This window comes from Stegodyphus dumicola, chromosome X1 (assembly GCF_044657685.1).
Source record: "Stegodyphus dumicola isolate Sdum_Otavi_A_Nest chromosome X1, ASM4465768v1".
Lineage (NCBI taxonomy): Eukaryota > Metazoa > Arthropoda > Arachnida > Araneae > Eresidae > Stegodyphus > Stegodyphus dumicola.
Genome location: NC_140780.1, coordinates 257,080,015 through 257,098,888, shown reverse-complemented (window position 1 = coordinate 257,098,888; position 18,874 = coordinate 257,080,015). Strand labels below are relative to the sequence as shown.

Below are 18,874 nucleotides of genomic sequence, written 5' to 3'. Positions count from 1 at the left end.
GGTTCTTACCCCTTTACCTGCCTTTTAGGCAGGAGGTGGATTTTCATCAAAAGCTCCCAGGAGAGGAGTAGTAGAATATCTTACTGTGACCCTCCAGGGTTCTCCAATCCACAGAATGGCACACTGAACTCTCTAAAACACCTCTTCACGACACCAGCTCACCACTGTCAAGGCTCAGAGACCACAATGAGTCGAGAGCATCTTGAAATGGTTAAAAATTAGCCATCACACTTCCCACTTGGATGGTTCATGCCACTACCCTGTGGGTTCCCATAAGTTTCCCTTTTAGATAATAAGAACTAGGTCCGTGTATTTCATGCCTCCACAGCTGAGACTGTTAGAGTATAATACTAAGCTACACTCTATAACAAAAAAAAAAAAAAAAAAATCGACGCACCAAGAAGGAGTTGTCCGATGGAGACAAAATGTGGTGTATAGGAAGATTGTGTACAGAATAAGAAATGATAAGAATTTCAGAACAATTGAATGATTTATTTCAGTTACATAGTTACAATGTAACGAGCTCAATAAGGTGTTGACCCACCTCTAGCCTGAATGCAAGCTGCCACACGGTATGGCATAGACTAATAAAGCTTCTTGAAGGGCTGCTGCCAAATTTGCTCCAATTGTTGGGCTAGGTCATCCACATTCCCTGGTATATGCAGTCGCCTTCCCATCATATCCCAGACATTCTTGATAGAAGAGAGATCTGTAGATCTGTCTGGCCAAGGAACTGTTTAGGACAATTCATAGCAACACGTCCCATATGTGGTCTGGCATTATCTTGCTGGAAAATAAGGCCAGGGTACTGAAAAAGGAACAGTAGCGAAACAGGTGTCGTCAACGTACAGCTGTGCTGTAAGTGTGCTTTTAATGATGACCAAAGGGGTCTGTCTTTCAAGGGAAATGAAACCCCAGACCATAACTCTTGGTTGAAGGCCTGTGTGGTGTGCAATAGTGAAAGCAGGATCGGCACGCTGCTCTGGGCATCTCCAGACACGTCTTCGATGATCATCATGAAACAGAAGTGAGATTCATCGCCAAAGACTATATATATCCCCAGTCAGCATCATTCCAACCTGATTGAGCCAAGCAACACTGTAATCTGTTTCGACAGTGTGCAGGCATGAGGGGCAGGTGGCGTAATGTTCGGTATGAGTGTAGATTTCGCTCTATCAGTAATCTGTGAATGGTTTGGATGGACACTCAGGTTGCACATCTGATGGTTGAAAGTGATGAATCAGCTGATCTGACAATTACTGTCCTTTTGATCTGTTGTGGCCCTATGTTGACTCTTACCATCCATGACGCTGAAATCTGCTATTGTCCACCCATTCTTGCGAGCATCCTCTAATCGCCGCTTTGCTTTGACTCATATGATGAGCGATTCTCCGATTTGTCCAACTCTGACAGTTGCTCGTAATGAGCTCAAATTCCGAGGCGAGGCATTTTTTTTCAGTCATTGAAATGTATCCTAAATCGGAATATTTAACAATAGTTCAAGAACAGATCCTTATATACATCTGCTGGATGTGCAGTTCTGATGTGATGAAGATCGCACTATTCATTCATTGGACACCAAATTCTAATCATTTGTATATTTGGTCAAAACATTAATGCATACGAAATTTCAAAGCAATCAAAAGATTCCTTCTTGGTGCATCGATTTTTTTTTTGTTTTGTTGTTGTTGTAATGTATAGTATATACATCCCCTGGGAAGAAGTAATGCAACGTAAAAGCATATTTGGTAGACCTTGACAGAATTCAAATTGAAGAGAATTGAAGAGAAAATATTAGCCCAAAAAATAGCAGCTTAATGCTTTGGGTACATTTGACGACTTAGACTTGTCATGCACTTGTTCCGGCTACGTTATGGATAATGAATCTTTATTATCATTTAAACTAGGACAAAATTAAACATGTACATTCTTGTTCATGGCAAAAGTGATTGGTATCAGTTATAAGAGCAGGTTTCTTCCAGTACTTTAGTGAATGTTGTTTGTGAAAACTCAACAGAATTTTTTTAAATAAATGTACACTAAGGGTTAAACAACTTATCAGAAATATTTCATGAAACCAACACATAAGTATTGAGTTTTTTTGTAAATTTTGATTCCATGGTCATAAATACGTCATTATTTCATAAACAACAATTTCATTCAGTTTTATATTTGCTACATAGTATGTTACTAGATTTGAGCTGATAATCTAAAATCCAAATATCTAAATTCCAGATATAAGACTTTTTAATGTACTTGTTTCCCATAAATTACATGCAGCTGAAGCTGTACACTCAGAAACAATGGTAATAGTTGGTTATGAGGCATAAGTTATCCTCTCTTACGACCCAGTACATGATTGCCAGTTTCTGTTATCAATACATTTTTTCCCTCTACTTTTTTGCTGTTTCTTCACTTTTTGCATTTTCCCCCTCAACAAATTTTAACATTTACTTCATATTCTGATAATCATTTTATTGTTTACCTACACATATATGTTTCCAGGAACACCAATGTCTGTTGTAATTTTTGCTGCTTAACTTTTTTTCTTTTACGTTATTTTTATCTACATTGAAGTTTATTTCCATATTGTGGCTTATAGTGCATAATGTTTACTTCAATATCTTTATTCTCTCCAAATTTCTGATATATATATGTATGCTTATTGTTTATTTCTTTATAATAAAAAAATTTATACATGAAATGAGTTATATTTTCTATGAGTTCATGTTATAATAGATAAAAGTAAACTTAATCTTATTTTCTCCCCTTCTCTATGAAATTCAAGCTCTGCATTTTTCCATGCTCAAGTAGAAAAACCAGTTAAAGGTCTTTCCCTTTTGTTTGATCATTTTGACCAGATGGTTTTAGTTGGAATTAATAGAGATGGTGTGCATATTATTGATGAAGTTGATTCAGTAAGTTTCTTTTCATTTCTTTATTCAACTTGTATGATACAATTAGTCTCAGACGTTTAGGTACAGCAGGAAAATCTCATTAAATAATGTACAGCAGTAGTTCAAAACAAGTCATTTGAGGTTTACTTAACAAGACAATGAATTTTACTTTATTTATATCAAAATACAAATGATAGTGAGTCCAGAAATTTTAGTATAATTTGTGTGCCAAAATAAAAAAATAGTACCTAAAAAAATAAGGCACTCCAGAGAAATTTTTCCATATCTGCCTGTGAGATAAGGTACATGTTATTCCATGTGCCTTTATTTGTAATCTCTTCATCTGAAAGTTTTCCCCTAAATATAACAAAATTTCACTATGTTTCTAGCATTCATTGCCTCCTACTTTACTTCTTCAGTTAGGGTCATTTTGCATGGGATTTCCATGTTCAGTGCTTTTCATGATCTTCCATATGTTCTCAGTTGTAGAAATTTAGGTGTTGTGGTGATTAAGAAACCCATTAATGATGGTACACCAATCCAAACATGATTGTTTTGTTGAGTTACTTATAATCTCATCAAATTCCAACAATGTATGGAGACTTTAACCTGTTAAAAATTCCATTGAAGCCATTCAAAAAATTTAGCAAATGGCAGCCTATTCTGCTTACCTGTCTTTGGTAATTGATTGGTTTCGGTTAAATTAGTGAATACTTTTCTTTCTTATATCAGAAGTAAATGCTGAAAATTAAATTGATACAGAAATTAAGAAATATATTATTGTTGCTAAACACAGCATTTATGGTTCAAGAAGATTTTTTTGCAGTTTATATTACTTTTAGACAATACTATAAGAAGATGCATACTTATGTATGATTCTGAAACATAAACCTTTACTTAGGCACAAGAAACTTGTCTAGCTGTTGTTGAGCGTAAAATCATAAAATAAATCTTTGGCTGTGTAAACATATATGGCTTCTGGTGATAGCATAAAATGCCATGTATAATTTGTTGCATTATTATCAATTCTTACTTCAGTTGGACACTCAAATTGTGTATATGATTGAAACCAGTCAGTTTTGTTTGTAATATGCTGAGTAGCTCCAGTGTCGATTATCCATGCATTATTATTAGTCACAATGTGACACCCACTAATAAAAATACTCACCCCATTATTGGACTTTTCTTCATGATTGACTGTCATGTAATTATTTTTCTGGGATTTGCACTCCCTTTTAAAGTGACTTTTTTGCCACATTTAAAACATTTATACTGTTTTCTCTGATTGATAACAGGCCCATTTTTTTCTTGAAAATGTTTGTGCTCTTGGAGTTTTTCCAACAGTATCTGTAGCCATTAAAGCAACAAGTTTACTGTCTCTAGATGGCTGTGACATCCTTCTCTGGTCTTCTGAAATTAGCAGTCTCTTCAATTTTGGCAGTGTTTGCTGTTCTTCCGACCTTGCACACAATGCCATTTTTAGTGGTTCAAATTCATTTGAGAGAGTTTCTAATAGTTTGCTCATAATAACAAAGTCCTTTTGTTTAATTTAAAAATTGTGAATTCGTGATGCCAGATGTTCTACTTTTGCTATATGCATTGCATTGTATCTGTAGGATCATGCACAAACGATGAAAACTGCAACTGGCATGCATACTGTGCTTGCTTATTTTTCTGTTCAAGCAATTCATGCAGCTTCACCCATTTTTTTCTTGCTGTTTTGCACATGGAAACTAAATCACAAATTGTTGAGGCAAAAAATTCCACAAGCAGCTCCATTTCCCTTTCCAAACTTGGTTAGTTCTCGGTTGTACTTATTCCAGATTTCAAAGGAAGCACCTACGGCAACCCGCTCTAGTTTGAGCCCCAGAACACACTTTGAAAGCTCCTTCTTTTTCCTTAAGTAAACCTTTAACCGTCTACTTCCATTGCACCCAACTTTGTGATCCTAAAAGTTTTTCTGTGGTAAATACTTCTATGATTGCAATACAATCTGTTTTCACTTCTGAGGAATTAACAGTTAGGCTTATTAACAATAAAATTTCTTATAATGCTGATAAAGTCATACTGGCCCATAACCTGTTAAAGTATTATTCAGTCAGTGATGTAGAGCACATTAAATCTTAATTTATTTAACGTTAAACAATCAGGAAAGCATCTATTACCTTTTACAGAGTGTGAAGCAAAGACAAGCGGTAACATTACATTTCAATTTCTTTAGAACAGTGTTTCTTAACTAAAATAGGATGTTGTCAGATGAATTATACAAAAATTAGACATTGCACATGCAAACAATATATTAATAAGAAAAAGTTAAAAAACACATTTCAGCAAAACAATGCACAAACAAAAGCATAAAATAAATGCATTAAATAAATTTGAGTTCATAATATTAACAAGTTAAAATTTTTATAATAATAATCTGTTCAGATGTCTTACTGTATGTATTTAAATTAAATTAATAATTATCTGATTAAATTCTGGAGACATACTTCATTTTTGTATTAGTGAAGTTCTTAAACTCCCAGCTGACTGTGTTATCTATCATTATTTTTCATGTATGAAAACTCATAAATTCTAAATTTTTATCCTAAAGCATTTTTAAAGAGTTCTCTAAAAATATTTAAAGATATCTTAAACAGTTAAAATGCTTAATATCTTCGGCATTTGGTTAGTAGTCGTATAATCAAAATCATTTGAGTATAGGTTGGGGCAAAAGTCATGGCAGTTATTTTTCTTTCTTGAAGATACCAGTCCGGTTGGAAAATGTGATATATACAGACGAAAGGACAAGGTCTTATATGCAAAATCATTTGAATATAGGTTGGGGCAAAAGTCATGGCAATTATTATTATTATTATTTTTTTTTTTTTTTTTTTTTTTTTTTTTTTTGAAGATACCAGCCCGGTTGGAAAATGTGACATATACAGACGAAAGGACAAGCTCTTAACTACATGTGTGGACAATGAATAGCACTGAAATATCGTAACACACGAATTTATTATGGAAGTATACAGGGCAATATGGCCTTCACCGTGCAAAAGAATGATAACACAATACACATAAAGTTGACATGACAAACATGGGCCTAAAGACCCTCAGTGTAGTCCCCTGCTACTGTCACCACATGCTGCCAATGATGTGGGAGGTGCTGAATACCATCAGCCTCAGCATTTGCCGCACCATTTATGAATCGGGTCATCTGTTGGTGCACAGCATTAGCTATGTCCTCTTGTGTTGCAAACCGTCTACCACGTATTGGTTCCTTAATCTTGGGAATGAGATTAAAGTCACAGGGTGAAAGGCCGGGAGAGTACGATGGGTGCTCCAATTCTTGCCATCCCCAACGTCGGAGTAGCTGCCGTACACACTCTGCTTTATGTGGTCTTGCAATGTCGTGCAGAATTATTGCACTGTCCACAAGATTCGGATGTTTATCCTGAACACCATGTCATACCTGTCGCACCAGGAACTTCCTGTAGTACTGTGCTGTCACTGTTCTGCCGTGAGGAACAGTCGCAAACAATGAGACCCCTGACATTATACGCGACGATCACCATCAATTTGACTGGGAAAGGATTCTGACGGACCTTCTGCTGCCTTGGTGATCCAGGATGTAGCCACTCTGCGAACTGATATTTCAGTTCTTGTTCATATGCCCTGGCCCAAAATTCATTGATGGTGATTATTCATGACAAGAATTGATCGCCGTCCTGTTGCCAGTGTGCAATGTGGTCAGAGCATATTGCATAGCGCACCCACCTTTGAACTTCCCTTTAGTGCATGTGGTACCCACATGAAGCGATTTTGCATAGCTGTAGCTCATTACATAATATCGTGTGGACGGTGTGTTTCTTGATGCCACTTGCCCTCTCTAACTCCAGTAACGTCCATTGTCTGTCTTCATCGATGAGGTGCTCGATGACGGCACGTGCCAAGTCAGTCCGCACACTCACTGGTCGTCCCAAACGTTGCTCATCACTGGTTGACACATGTCTTTGCTGAAACTTTCCTACCAACTGTGCTACTGTACAATATAGTAGGGCATTATTCCCAAGGGCTTCTATTAATTCACTGTGGCATTCCATCGCATTTCTCCCTCGGAGAACGGCTATTTTAATGTAAGCACACTGTTCAACACGGGTTACTTCCATCTCGCATGACATTCACCAACTGACTGATTTCAGACCCCTCGCTACCACAGAGCCAGCTATCACAGAGCCATTTGTTGTTATGCATACACACTATGCCTGCAGAACTTCCACACGACACATACGTTTTGTGATCCGTTCACATATCTACAAGAAAAAAATAGTTGCCATGACTTTTGCCCCAAACCTCATACTTGCATGAATTCTTTCTTCAGAGCATTCATTGCTTGTATTGTAAAATATGGAAAAACTATCTATTAAATGTTCAGAATATTGTCTACCTTTAGGTTGTATGTTTTACAAATATGAGAAGATTGTCAATCTTCAGAATAGTGTGGGCGTTGAGCATTTGTAATTGAAATTGTTTCATGTTCCTGCTGCATTAACTCTGGGATGAAGCAGAATTTGGGGGGGGGGCAATGAATCCTTGACCTATGGGATCAGACTAAAAATAAAGTTACCTAAAATTTAATGGCTGTATCTAATAAATCTTTTTAAACTGAGATGAATCATTTGTGAGACAGTTCTGGAATTTAGACAGGTGGGTAAAACTTGTTCAGCAATTAAAGTTTAAACACATTTTGGGTAGAAAATGAAGTGTTTTACCATGTTTATTGATAGGTTTAAACATGGGAATAAATTTACTAGGGAAAAATTTAATTAAAACCATAACAGTTATACTCGTGTACCTGACTAATCTGTACATTTTGCTCAGTGGTTTATCTAGTAACAGTGTTATGAAACAAAAATTTAAACATGCTTATTTATATAAAATAATATTATGTGTATTTTGCAGAAATCCAGCTCTATCATGTATGTATGTATGTATGTATGTATGTGTGTAAATAATGTATGTATGTATGTGTGTAAATAGACTTTAATTGTAAAATATGTGTTACCTCATTCCTAGTGTCTTCTTCTAAGTATGAAGTTCAGAAACCTATCATGGGATTATGCTGCTGTATTCAAGGCTGAAAATCCAGACTGCCTTCCATGCTTATTTATTCAGTTCAAAATTCCTGGACAGCGTACAAGGGAGACAAAGTTGATTCAAATATTCTCTTATCAGGTCTTTTTATTATTTTGGAATTTTAAGGCTGTTTGTGCATATTAAGAAATACATATCATTTCGCATATTTAAACATGTTGGTATTTTATTGTATGATGGTGTTTTATATGTATACCAAAGTTGTCAGAAAACTCAAAAACTGATAAAAAAAAAGTCAGGGAATTTAGATATTTTAGCCAAAATCTCGAAAATCAGGGAATATTGTATGGTGATCTCCAAAGAAGCAATTTTTATACCAGTGTTAGAAACAGATCACTTTCTTGGCAAATTATGTATCATATGAGCGTCATTCCTGCAGCTGGTGTAGAGCCAGTTTTCACAATGCCAATCAGCTTGTCTTTCAGAAAGGCAAAGCAAGTTTCCAGCATCTTTGGTGTCCTATACTCTCCAGAATCCAAAAAGCATGCATAACGCGCATATTCTTACGAAGAACAAAAAATCTATGCACGTTGAATGAAAGGAAGTTCTGCCTCTTGGTTTAGAGATCTTGTTTTTCTGTTTCGGCTCCAATTAAAAAAAATCTTGTTTGTGAAACTTTGTAATCTTTTACATTATTAAGTAATTTTTTTAATGTATCTTTACATAGCATTCCAAAGTATTTGCGTGTTAAAATGATAAGAATTTATGCAATGCATTTTTCAAGTTAAAAGATATCTGTTGATGCTTTTTGAATCATTACTTTGCATTGATAAAAATAAAATTTAACCTTTAAGCTTTTCAACATTGTTGGCTGCATGAATCCAACTTAAAATTTATGCAAGAGAATGTGATACTTTGTTTGGTAAATGGAAAAAAGAATTATTTGCTCTGATTTTTTAGTTTGTGATTTTTAGATAATTTGCATTTAAAATTATATTTTCATGAAACAAATAAGAGCAAAACTGACAGCTGAATTCAGAAACAAATGTGCTAAATATAATAATGTTTGCCCCCCCTTTTTCTTACAAGCTTCTTCTAGTGAAAGTAAGCAATTAGTCCTTCTCCTCCTTCAAATTTCTGATTTTATTCAGCTAAAACAATATGTTTTAAACTTTTTTTTCTTTTTAATAAATGCCTTATTTGCCATTTTACAGTAACAAATTAAAAAATAATCTCTCATTTAGGCTAACCATTCAATATATCTATATTCTCTAAAATACCATTTATTACTGTAATACAAATTTTAATATTTTCTGTCTTTAAGTAAATTTATATCATTTGATGTGACTTCTCCCTCTAAATTTAACTATTAGTACCGTAATTTCGCGCGTATAGTCCGCGGACTATCTGTGTTTAAAATGCGAATTTTTGAAGCTGCGGACTATCCACCAGTAACATTAGCGACATAATACGCTGCTTGTTCACGGTTAAAATCGTTGAAATTTAAAAAACACGCTGTCGTGAACTGCCGATGATCAAATATAAAAAAAGCACGAGATTCCAAGAAAACATTCGTATGTATCGTATCGATAGTAAACCATAGAACATAGTGCAGAACGAATGAGTAGTAGCAAGTAGAGCTCCTAAAATCCAGGCTGGCGCATCAAGCGATGCCGGGATATGAGCCAAAGAAAGTCTTGCATGAACACTCACTTAGCGCAACCAGAGTCTTGTATCCCAGTATCCTTCGCACTGCTTTAGCGCAACTGCCGGGAGGGGGAAAAGTAATTGATGCGTCAGCTCAGTTTTTAGGAGCCATAGTAGCAAGTACCTGGAGTACAAAAAAAAAAAAAAAAGCGTGATTCGTTTACTCGGTGGTTTGGCAACACCGAGTGAGTGGGGTCGAAGGTCACATTTCATTACCACTTATGACGAGTATAGCACGTTGCACAGTATTTTGTATTTCATCTTCGATAACGTTGATGAAACATCGCCAGGAAAAAGATGGAAATAGAGTAGCGGGCCGTTATTGGTTTAATCCTAGTATTCGGTGCACACGGGATTTGGCTACTTTTGGCGATTTTATGATGAGCAGTAAAAACGGGACATATACGATGAGTAGTTAACGGGTCATTTAAAATAATATATAGTTTAACATAGTATATACTACATATATAGTATATATACTATGTATATACACACATAGTATATAGTGCATAGTATATATATAGACGTTCTTTGGATCATTTTTGGTGTTGGCGATAATTTTCAAAGTCGCGCCAAGGCTGCACCGTATACTAGGAATTTACCCCGTTATTTTGAAGTGGACGAGAAAGCGGTGAGAAGTTGGCGCAAAGGATGTGTTTAAAAAGCATGGGGATATTGCCGTATTAAAAAAACGTAATTTCGGACGTATAGTCCGCGGACTATCCGGTGGTGCGGACAATCTGACGATTTTTGAATTTTTTTTATATAAAATCTTGCGTGCGGACTATACGTGCGAAATTACGGTAGTTATTGTAACATTTTTATATGTTATGGATAAGTGCTAAAGCATGATTACGAGATCTGCTAAAACATCATTTTTCTACATTTGCTGCTCCAACATTGTGTTATAGTTAATAATAGTAAATGCAGTTGCATACATAACATCAGCGCAGGCGCAAGGTTATCCAGCGCCCGCCTGCAAAATAGCTGAAGTTGTCCCCCTTTTTTCTAAATTTTTTTATAGGAGAAGGAAGTTTTGAAGAAAGCATTTGTTGAAATTGATTTTAACAATTTATTGAGAATAATTTATTTTTCTGCATTTCATATTTACAAATTTTTCTATAATTTCTTTTGCATCTAGTTCTTGACAGATTTCATTTTCAATGGCAATCAAAGCTAAATTTATGAGTCTTTCCTGCAATATACTTGAACATAAATATGTCTTGATCAATTTTAATTTGGAGAATGATCTTTCGCTACTAGCAACACTAACAGGAATGCTAAGTAGTATTCTCAGTACGATCTTCAAGTTCGGGAAGCACAAATTATTTGACATAATTAAGTTCAAAATATCGAATGGGTCATTCATACCAGCTGTAAAAATCTCTTTTGAAGCTACTATTTCGTCATAGAGTTCTTGTGTGTTAATATCTTTATTGTCACCACACTGTAACAATTTTTCTAATTTATCACATTTTATTTTCAAATTTGCATTATCGATTTCTGATAAATTACCCAGGTAACTAAAATTATCGCAGTGATTTTTCATTTCATCAAATCTTTTGTTTAATGATGTCCAAGCAGTATCCAAAATTCTAAAAAAGACATTTGCCCTAAACTTCTCTTCTGGAGATTGAGGGGATTCGTCAGCATGTTCGTAATCGAAGTGACATTTCTTTTTCCTTCTTCGGACTTCTTCAACAGTTTTAAATTGTGGCTCGCCATCCACTTCTTCACTAAGTTCTTTGGCTTTCTCAAGAATACTTTTGCAATTGATATCACTTCTATATTCTTTAATGAATGTTTTGAAGTTACTTGTTGCCTTTAAGGCTAGTGTAAAACTCAAACCCTTTTCTTGCAATTGTTTGCTGACAGGATTAATTCTGTTAAGCAAATCGTGCCAAACTATCAAAGAACAAATATTTCAAAGAGAGTATCATAGATTTCTCCTAATTGATATCTTAAAGGTCGAATAGCTTCAATTTTGCTTTCCCATTGAGTGTTTGAGAGGGGTTTTAAGGTTAAACAGGAAATGTTTTTTAAAAGAACTGCCCATCGCTTAGGAGAAGAAGAAAATAAATTGTATAATTCTTGAATTGTCGAAAAAAAACTAACTGTATCTGCATTCACTTTTGCTGCATCATCAGTCATTAAATTTAAGCTACGAGCGGCACAAGGAACATAAAACACACGAGGATTTATTTTTAAGATGTTATTTTGAAGACCATTTTTCTTCTCTTTCATATTTGCGCTGTTGTCATACCCTGGCCTCTCATATCATCAAGGGGAATGTTCCACATTTTCAACATTTTCATTACTGTCTCACATACCCCGTTACCTGTAGAATCATCTACTTTAATAAAGCCTAAAAAATGTTCACTGATTTCTCCCATTCTATCACTGCAGAGGACAAAACATATGATGGCACTCATCTGTTCTGTTTTGCTAATATCGGGAGTACAATCTAAAATTATCGAATAATACTTGGCTTTTCGAAGAGATAGTAAGATTTTCTCTCTTATACTACTGCCAATAATTTGCAGCATTTCATTTTGCTTAGATAATGAACTTTGCTGTTGCTACCTTTAGGTCGTAATACTCTTTCTATGTGAAATTCCATAACAGGGTTGAATTTTGCAAACAATTCCACTAATTTTAAGAAATTTCCGTTGTCTTTTTGGTGCAGCACATCAGATGAGCCTCGAAAGGTTAAATTCTGGCTGCCAAGAAATTTTGTGATCTCAGTCAGTCTCCCTAAGACATTTGACCGATGGGTTTTTTTTTTTTTTTTCATACATCTCGTGTGTTTGGGAATTAATTGTTGTTTTATTTTTCAAATTCTTCTCAAGCTTTTTCCATTTTAAGAAATTTTTCATATGTGCTCTACTAATCTCATGCCTATGCAAGGCTTTAGATACATTTAGCCAATCATTATAACCTTTTATGAGGCTACTATTGTCAACCGATGCAAATATCTTGTAACAGAAGCAAAAAACAGAGTTTGTACTGATATAATAGCCATGTACGGGGAACTAATTCTCCGTTTTCCATTTTTCTGTTATAATATGTATCACTAAATTTACGTCCATTATTACTTTTCGGATACATTAAGCCTTTCCTTTGAATAGGCCCCATTTCAGACAAAGTCATTCTCACTTTGTCACTAAGAGTTGGCCACTTTGCAGGATCATCAAAATCAATATAAAGAAAGGAATTTTCATTTATGCCAGTCTCTTCCATCGAATTACCTGGATAATCTCTAACTTCTGATTTATTTAATTCCATGCTTGGATCCTCTTTCCCTTCCTTTGGAGTTTCATCAGTCCTTTCAATAACTTCATCCAATGCAGCTGATGTTCTTTGGCTGGAAGATGTCTGTTCTTTTGTAATTGATTCTGATGCTGATTCAGTGTGAGCATCATTTACGCCCGAAGAAGTCTTCATCTTCTTTATGAAATGAGACATTGCATCTGCCTGCTTCTGAAGAGCAGCATCTTTCTCAGCTTTGCGTTTACGATTCTGTGCACCGGATTCTGTGCATTCTGTGCATCTTCTTTGTTTCCATGTTATCAAAATTTCACACTAAAATTTTAAAATTCAATTCTAAATTTTAAATATCTAATCTTTCTTTTAAAAATAAGCCATAACATCTGCTAAATATAGAATAAAGAGGAAAAGTAAGAAAAAATGAAGCTAATGAAAAAATAAACTTTATGATAACTTTTTCGAGGGGTTGGGAAGTATTAGCATCTTTCTAACAAACAATAAGGAAAAGTTTGACCGTGTGATGGGTCAAATTTAATGCTTGCCAAGGGTTCTGTGTACAATGACCACCAAACCTCTCTCTCCAAAAACACTAGCTAAGTCTTACCTCAACCCAGTGTTTCTCAACCTTTCAGTACACGCGGCCCAATGTTCAGCCGTAATTTTCATCGCCCCCACCCACGTATTATAAAGTGTATGCAATTATAATGTATTTTGAGTAGTTTTGGCACTAAATTTTAATTACTAATTACTTACTAAATTAAACTACGACCTTAATTTTAAACTTAAAAATTACCAAGAATACGTAAATTTATTCACATTTCGCAACGTCGATCCTCAGCATCGACAAAACAAGAATCTGTTGCACTTTTATTGCTGTTCTGTCCACCATCTCAGATATACTCGTGGATTCGTGAGAAGTTCCGACTTGTCTCAAACAATCTGGAGTATCTGCGTGAATGTCTGCATGTCTACATATCGCTGTGTGGCTAGATGGCACTGCATGTCGCAAGGATTACCGTTTTCGGAGCCAAGATGCCGTCTCAAGCATGCACAGATGTCACAAAATGTTTCTCTATAGGGAGAAAGAGGAAATTCGATAGCGCCAGTTTTAATTCCAGCCAGTCTCATTCGAGTCTATCCTTCTGTCGCTATCTATTCTACCATGAATGTTTATGTTATATGTTTTCGTGTTAATTGCAATTCATCATATTAAAAATTCACGGCGGCAGATTTATGCAGAATTATGGATAGATTTTTAAGCGGGCGTAAGCGAGCATTAGACAAGAGTCAAGCATTAACAAGTATACAGACGAACGTGGTTCCGAAAATAAAATCAAGAAAATATTCTCAAGAATACTTAAATTTTGGATTTACCAGTACTAAAGTAAATGAAGAACAAAGACCATTATGTATCATTTGCTCAAAAATATTGGCAGCAGACAGCATGAAACCTAATAAACTTCAAAGACATTTGGAAACACTTTATAGTGAGTACGTCAACAAACCCGGAGAATTTTTCAAATTAAAATTAAAATCATATGAAAAGCAAAAAACATTTTTTTAAAAAACTTTGTCTGAATGAAAAAGCATTAATTGCTTCTTACAAAGTTTCATATAAAATAGCCAGATGTAAAAAGCCTCACACCATTGGTGAAAAGCGTATTTTGCCAGCAGCAATTGAGATTGTAGAAACTATGTTTGGAGATAATTTTGCAAACCAATTGCAGTCCATACCTCTTTCAAATGATACTCTTGCCCGTCAAATTACTGATATAGCTGAAGATGTACAGTGTCAGCTTTTCTCGAAGTTGCGTGACAAATTATTTTCAATACATTTTGATGAGGCAATAGATAGTGATATAGACACTCATTTCATTGCCTATGTTCGATTTTGCGATGATATGTCCATAGTAGAAGAACTGCTTTTCTGCAAACCAATAGAACTCAAAGCAACAGCACACACATTATTTGCTATCTTAAATGATTTTATGAACGAAGCAAATATATAATGGAAAAATAGCGTCAGAATATGCACCGATAGTGCTCGTTCAATGTCAGGAAGATTCCAAAGTATACAAGCACTAGTGAATCAAAAATCACCAGAGCAAATGGACACATTGCATGATCCACAAGGAAGCTCTAGCTTCCAAAAAAAAAAAAAAAAAATGAGTCCTCGTCTGAATATTATGTTACTACCATTGTAACCGTAGTAAATTATATAAAAATGAGACCTCTGAAATCAAGAATTTTTTCCGCACTTTGTAAAGACATGGGCGCAGCACATTTAGTGTTACTATTTTATTGTGAGGCAAGATGGTTATCATGTGGGAAATTTTTGCAACGTGTTTATGAATTAAGAGATGAAATCGCTATTTTCCTACAAGAGGAAAACAGACCGGAAACCAAGAATTTTCGCGATGGTTTATTTGTGATGAAATTCAGCTACTTGGTCGACATATTCGAGAAATTAAATGACTTGAATCTTTAACTCCAAGGAGTAAAATACACATATATAATATAGCAAATACACATATATTGGATACGAATGTTAAAGTTAATGCTTTTTGTAGAAAATTGGAATTGTGGAGCAGAAATGTAAAGCAAAAAAACCTAACAATGTGTAAAAATGTGGATTATTGTATTAAAACTTACAAGGCAAAAAAAAAAAAAAAAAAATGTAAAAGTGGTTTTTGTAACCATTGAAAATCATTTAACCATGCTGACAAAGAATTTAAAAATTACTCTCTTGCTGACGACAAACTGATAGAAAGTTACGAGTGTGTTAGAGATCCATTTCAAAATACTCCCGAAGGGCTCTCAATTGCCGAGGAAGAAACCTTCATAGACTTCACGACAAGTAGAGAAACCAAAACACAATTTAGTAATAAATCACTCTTTGAATTTTGGGCAGGAGTGAATGATGAGTTCTCTGCGCTAAAAACAAGGGCATTTCGCATTTTATTACCATTTTTAACATCCTACCTTTGTGAAACTGGATTTTCTGCGGTGGCTTCATTGGAGACAAAATATAGATCTCAGCTAAATATAGAAAAAGAACTGAAAGTGTCTGTTTCTAATATTAAACCTTCCTTTGAAAAACTTTGCTCTGCAAGACAGGCCCAAGGAAGTCACTAAGAATTATTAAAATTGTTTTTAATTTAATAAGTTTCGATTTAGTATTTTTTTAAATTTAAGAATTATGCAAACATTGATGACACGAAGGCATGCTAAGAAGGCGGGAGAAATACCTTATAATGTTTACAAAACAAGTACTCGATTATGTACAGTTATAAGGTATGTCTCCTATTTTCCTAGGGTGCCTTCGTGGTGTAGTGGATCTGCACGCTGGGCTGGTATTCCAGAGGACCATGGTTCTATTCCCGGCGAAGGCGGTTGCTAATTTTTCATCTCTCCGGCTTTTCCAATTAACCTAATGTCTTTACACAGTCTTGTGGCTATCAAATTATAACTATAATACCAGACAATAATAGAATTAACAGGAATATGTTTGAAATGCTTTTTGGTGTTACATTAAAATCTTCATTTGGAAACCGAACAATGCATAATCTTCCTATATTTATATTGTTTGATACAGTCTGGAATTTTCCTAAAAGAATAAAAGATTTAAATTACCTTTTATTCTTAAGGAAAATTTCAGACAGATAACCTTGAAGTCAATTTCGACAAATGAGTGACTGTAATTATCACATATCTTTACAGCAGATTATAGAGTCGGAAAGAAAACAAAAATTAGTTTGCTTAAAATGCAGTCTTCTTAGAAAGGCATATAAGGACTTGTGTTTTGCAAACATAGTGAGTCCTGACTGGACTGGGAGGTTGACTACAACCTGTGTCTTTACGAAGTGTAGAACAGAAGACAAGATGAGAAAGGTTAAATTTCCCTTTATTAACTACTGAACACAGGTGCTCCCACACTTTGGGATACAGAGACCAACTACTTGTGGTCTGAACATAAAAATATAAACTATGAACTAAAATAAAAAATAAGAGCTGACTCTGAATAACTCACAGAGATATTTACGATTAAGAATGGCCTTTAAAATGTGCAACGTATGTAGTATACAAACTGCCGAAACTACAATACGTTTAAATTACAAGAGGACTAAACCTCTGGCCCTAAAGGCAAACAGCAGTAAATTAAAACATGCTTGCTACAAGGTGGTGGCCGGCAAACTCACCTTCTCTCTCTCTCTCTCGCTACCTCTATATTGTTGGCAAAAAGCCACAACTTAAAATACTTGGGCGTTAGCAAGTACAATTTGCATAACCAAATTAACGCATTTAATTCTGGCCGGAAGTGGAAAATAAGAAAGGACAGTAAAGTTTTAAAATAAAATAAACGTTAGTGAACTTAAGAACCTTACAGGCTCACTTATTTTATAATCTTTTCCTTGTAATGATATTGAAAACTTTAATCATGATCATCTTATTGATGATGAATTTATTGATGTTTGCATCAATCATATGATGTTAATATTACAGAAAAAGATATAGTGTGTCTAATTTACATTCATGGATATGTTTGTAGATCTGTATTGAAGCATTGAAATAGTAATCTCTGCAGGAAAAAACTAATTCTTGACATTCATAAATACCTCTGCATTCAAAATATTTACAATCCTAATATTTAAAATGTACGAGAAGTTATATATTTCATCAAACAATCAACTTTTTCTATATTAATGTTTCTCATCATGGAGAAAGCATTATTTGGGATGAGTAAAAGTATTTGTGTGTGTGGCAAATCACTGCATGATTTGTTGAAAAGCTGTGCTACATGTATTTGCAATATATTGCTGAATAATTACTGTAAGGCTAAAAATAACAATTTAAAGGAAACCAATGACGAAAAAAGAAAAATATGTAAATTAAATAATTCTGGATTTATATGTAATAAATTCCAGAATATTAAATTTTATAGTTATATAGTAAGTATCTGCAAACTGTACATCTCAGCCGACATGCCTTGGGTAAGCTCATCAAGCGGCTTCTTTACAAAAGCATGCACGAACACACCAAGATGCTTAATTGGAGAGTCTAGTTATTAAATAAATTGTACAAATGTTGAGAATTTGGACTTAGGCTATAAACACCGGCAACCTCCTCCTGCCCCCTCCCCCCGAAATAGAAAATAAACTCTCTATACCAGTGTCCAGATAGCGAAATATCCAGCTATCTGTCCAAAACAGAAATTACCGATATTACAACAACATCCATATTACAATAACAATAGTTTATTAGTTTATAAAATAATATGATCTGTGGTGCAACTAGGTACCTAATCGCCTTTTATAAATTGCCATGCCGTACACTTAGTACACCAGTTAGTGTGCTCCTGTCTGCCTTGAGCATTGCTGATTACTTGAATGATGAATATCTATCGTAGTGTTTAAGGCATCTTAGGTTAGGTTTCACTTTTTATCTTACTTACATTCTTCTGCATGCTTGGACAACTGAAAACTATACATCAGCGTAAGTTTTTAATAACCAAGGAATTTAATACTGTGCTATAACTACTACTTCTTTAACTATAGGTAGATTAAAAATCAATAACCAGGATGAGTAAGAAGGAAACGAAAGGCACAATATTTAAATATGATTGTAGGCAAATGGTAATAAGAATATTACAATTAACTTAGTAATTCTTGAATACTTTGTAAAGCTTTTTTGGGGGGAAGGAAAAAACACACTGGTCCGCAAAATGTTTTCGTAAGTTTTACTGGTCAGCGGACTAAAAAAGGTTGAGAAGCACTGTTCTATAGACTTTTGCATTTTCGTCCATGCAAATCTTGCCCTCCCCTCCAACTCCTGTGAAGAAAATGAAAAGTTGGTGCCTGTGTTCATTCTTACATATGGCAGAATGGCAAATTTTCCCTGATAGAAAGGGCTAATCCATTCCCCCT

General features: G+C 34.8%; 1 protein-coding gene across 5 annotated transcripts in view; it reads left to right on the top strand.

The window, feature by feature from the left end:
* Window positions 1–18,874, top strand: part of Bili (FERM domain-containing protein 8 Bili) — a 148,536-nt gene that overhangs the window by 88,028 nt on the left and 41,634 nt on the right. For all 5 annotated transcript variants that reach the window (XM_035353005.2, XM_035353004.2, XM_085807582.1 and 2 more), the window contains 2 exons: window positions 2,789–2,918; window positions 7,959–8,117. In XM_035353005.2, the coding sequence (XP_035208896.2) occupies window positions 2,789–2,918; window positions 7,959–8,117 (289 nt within the window). The remainder of the gene's footprint in view (window positions 1–2,788; window positions 2,919–7,958; window positions 8,118–18,874) is intronic.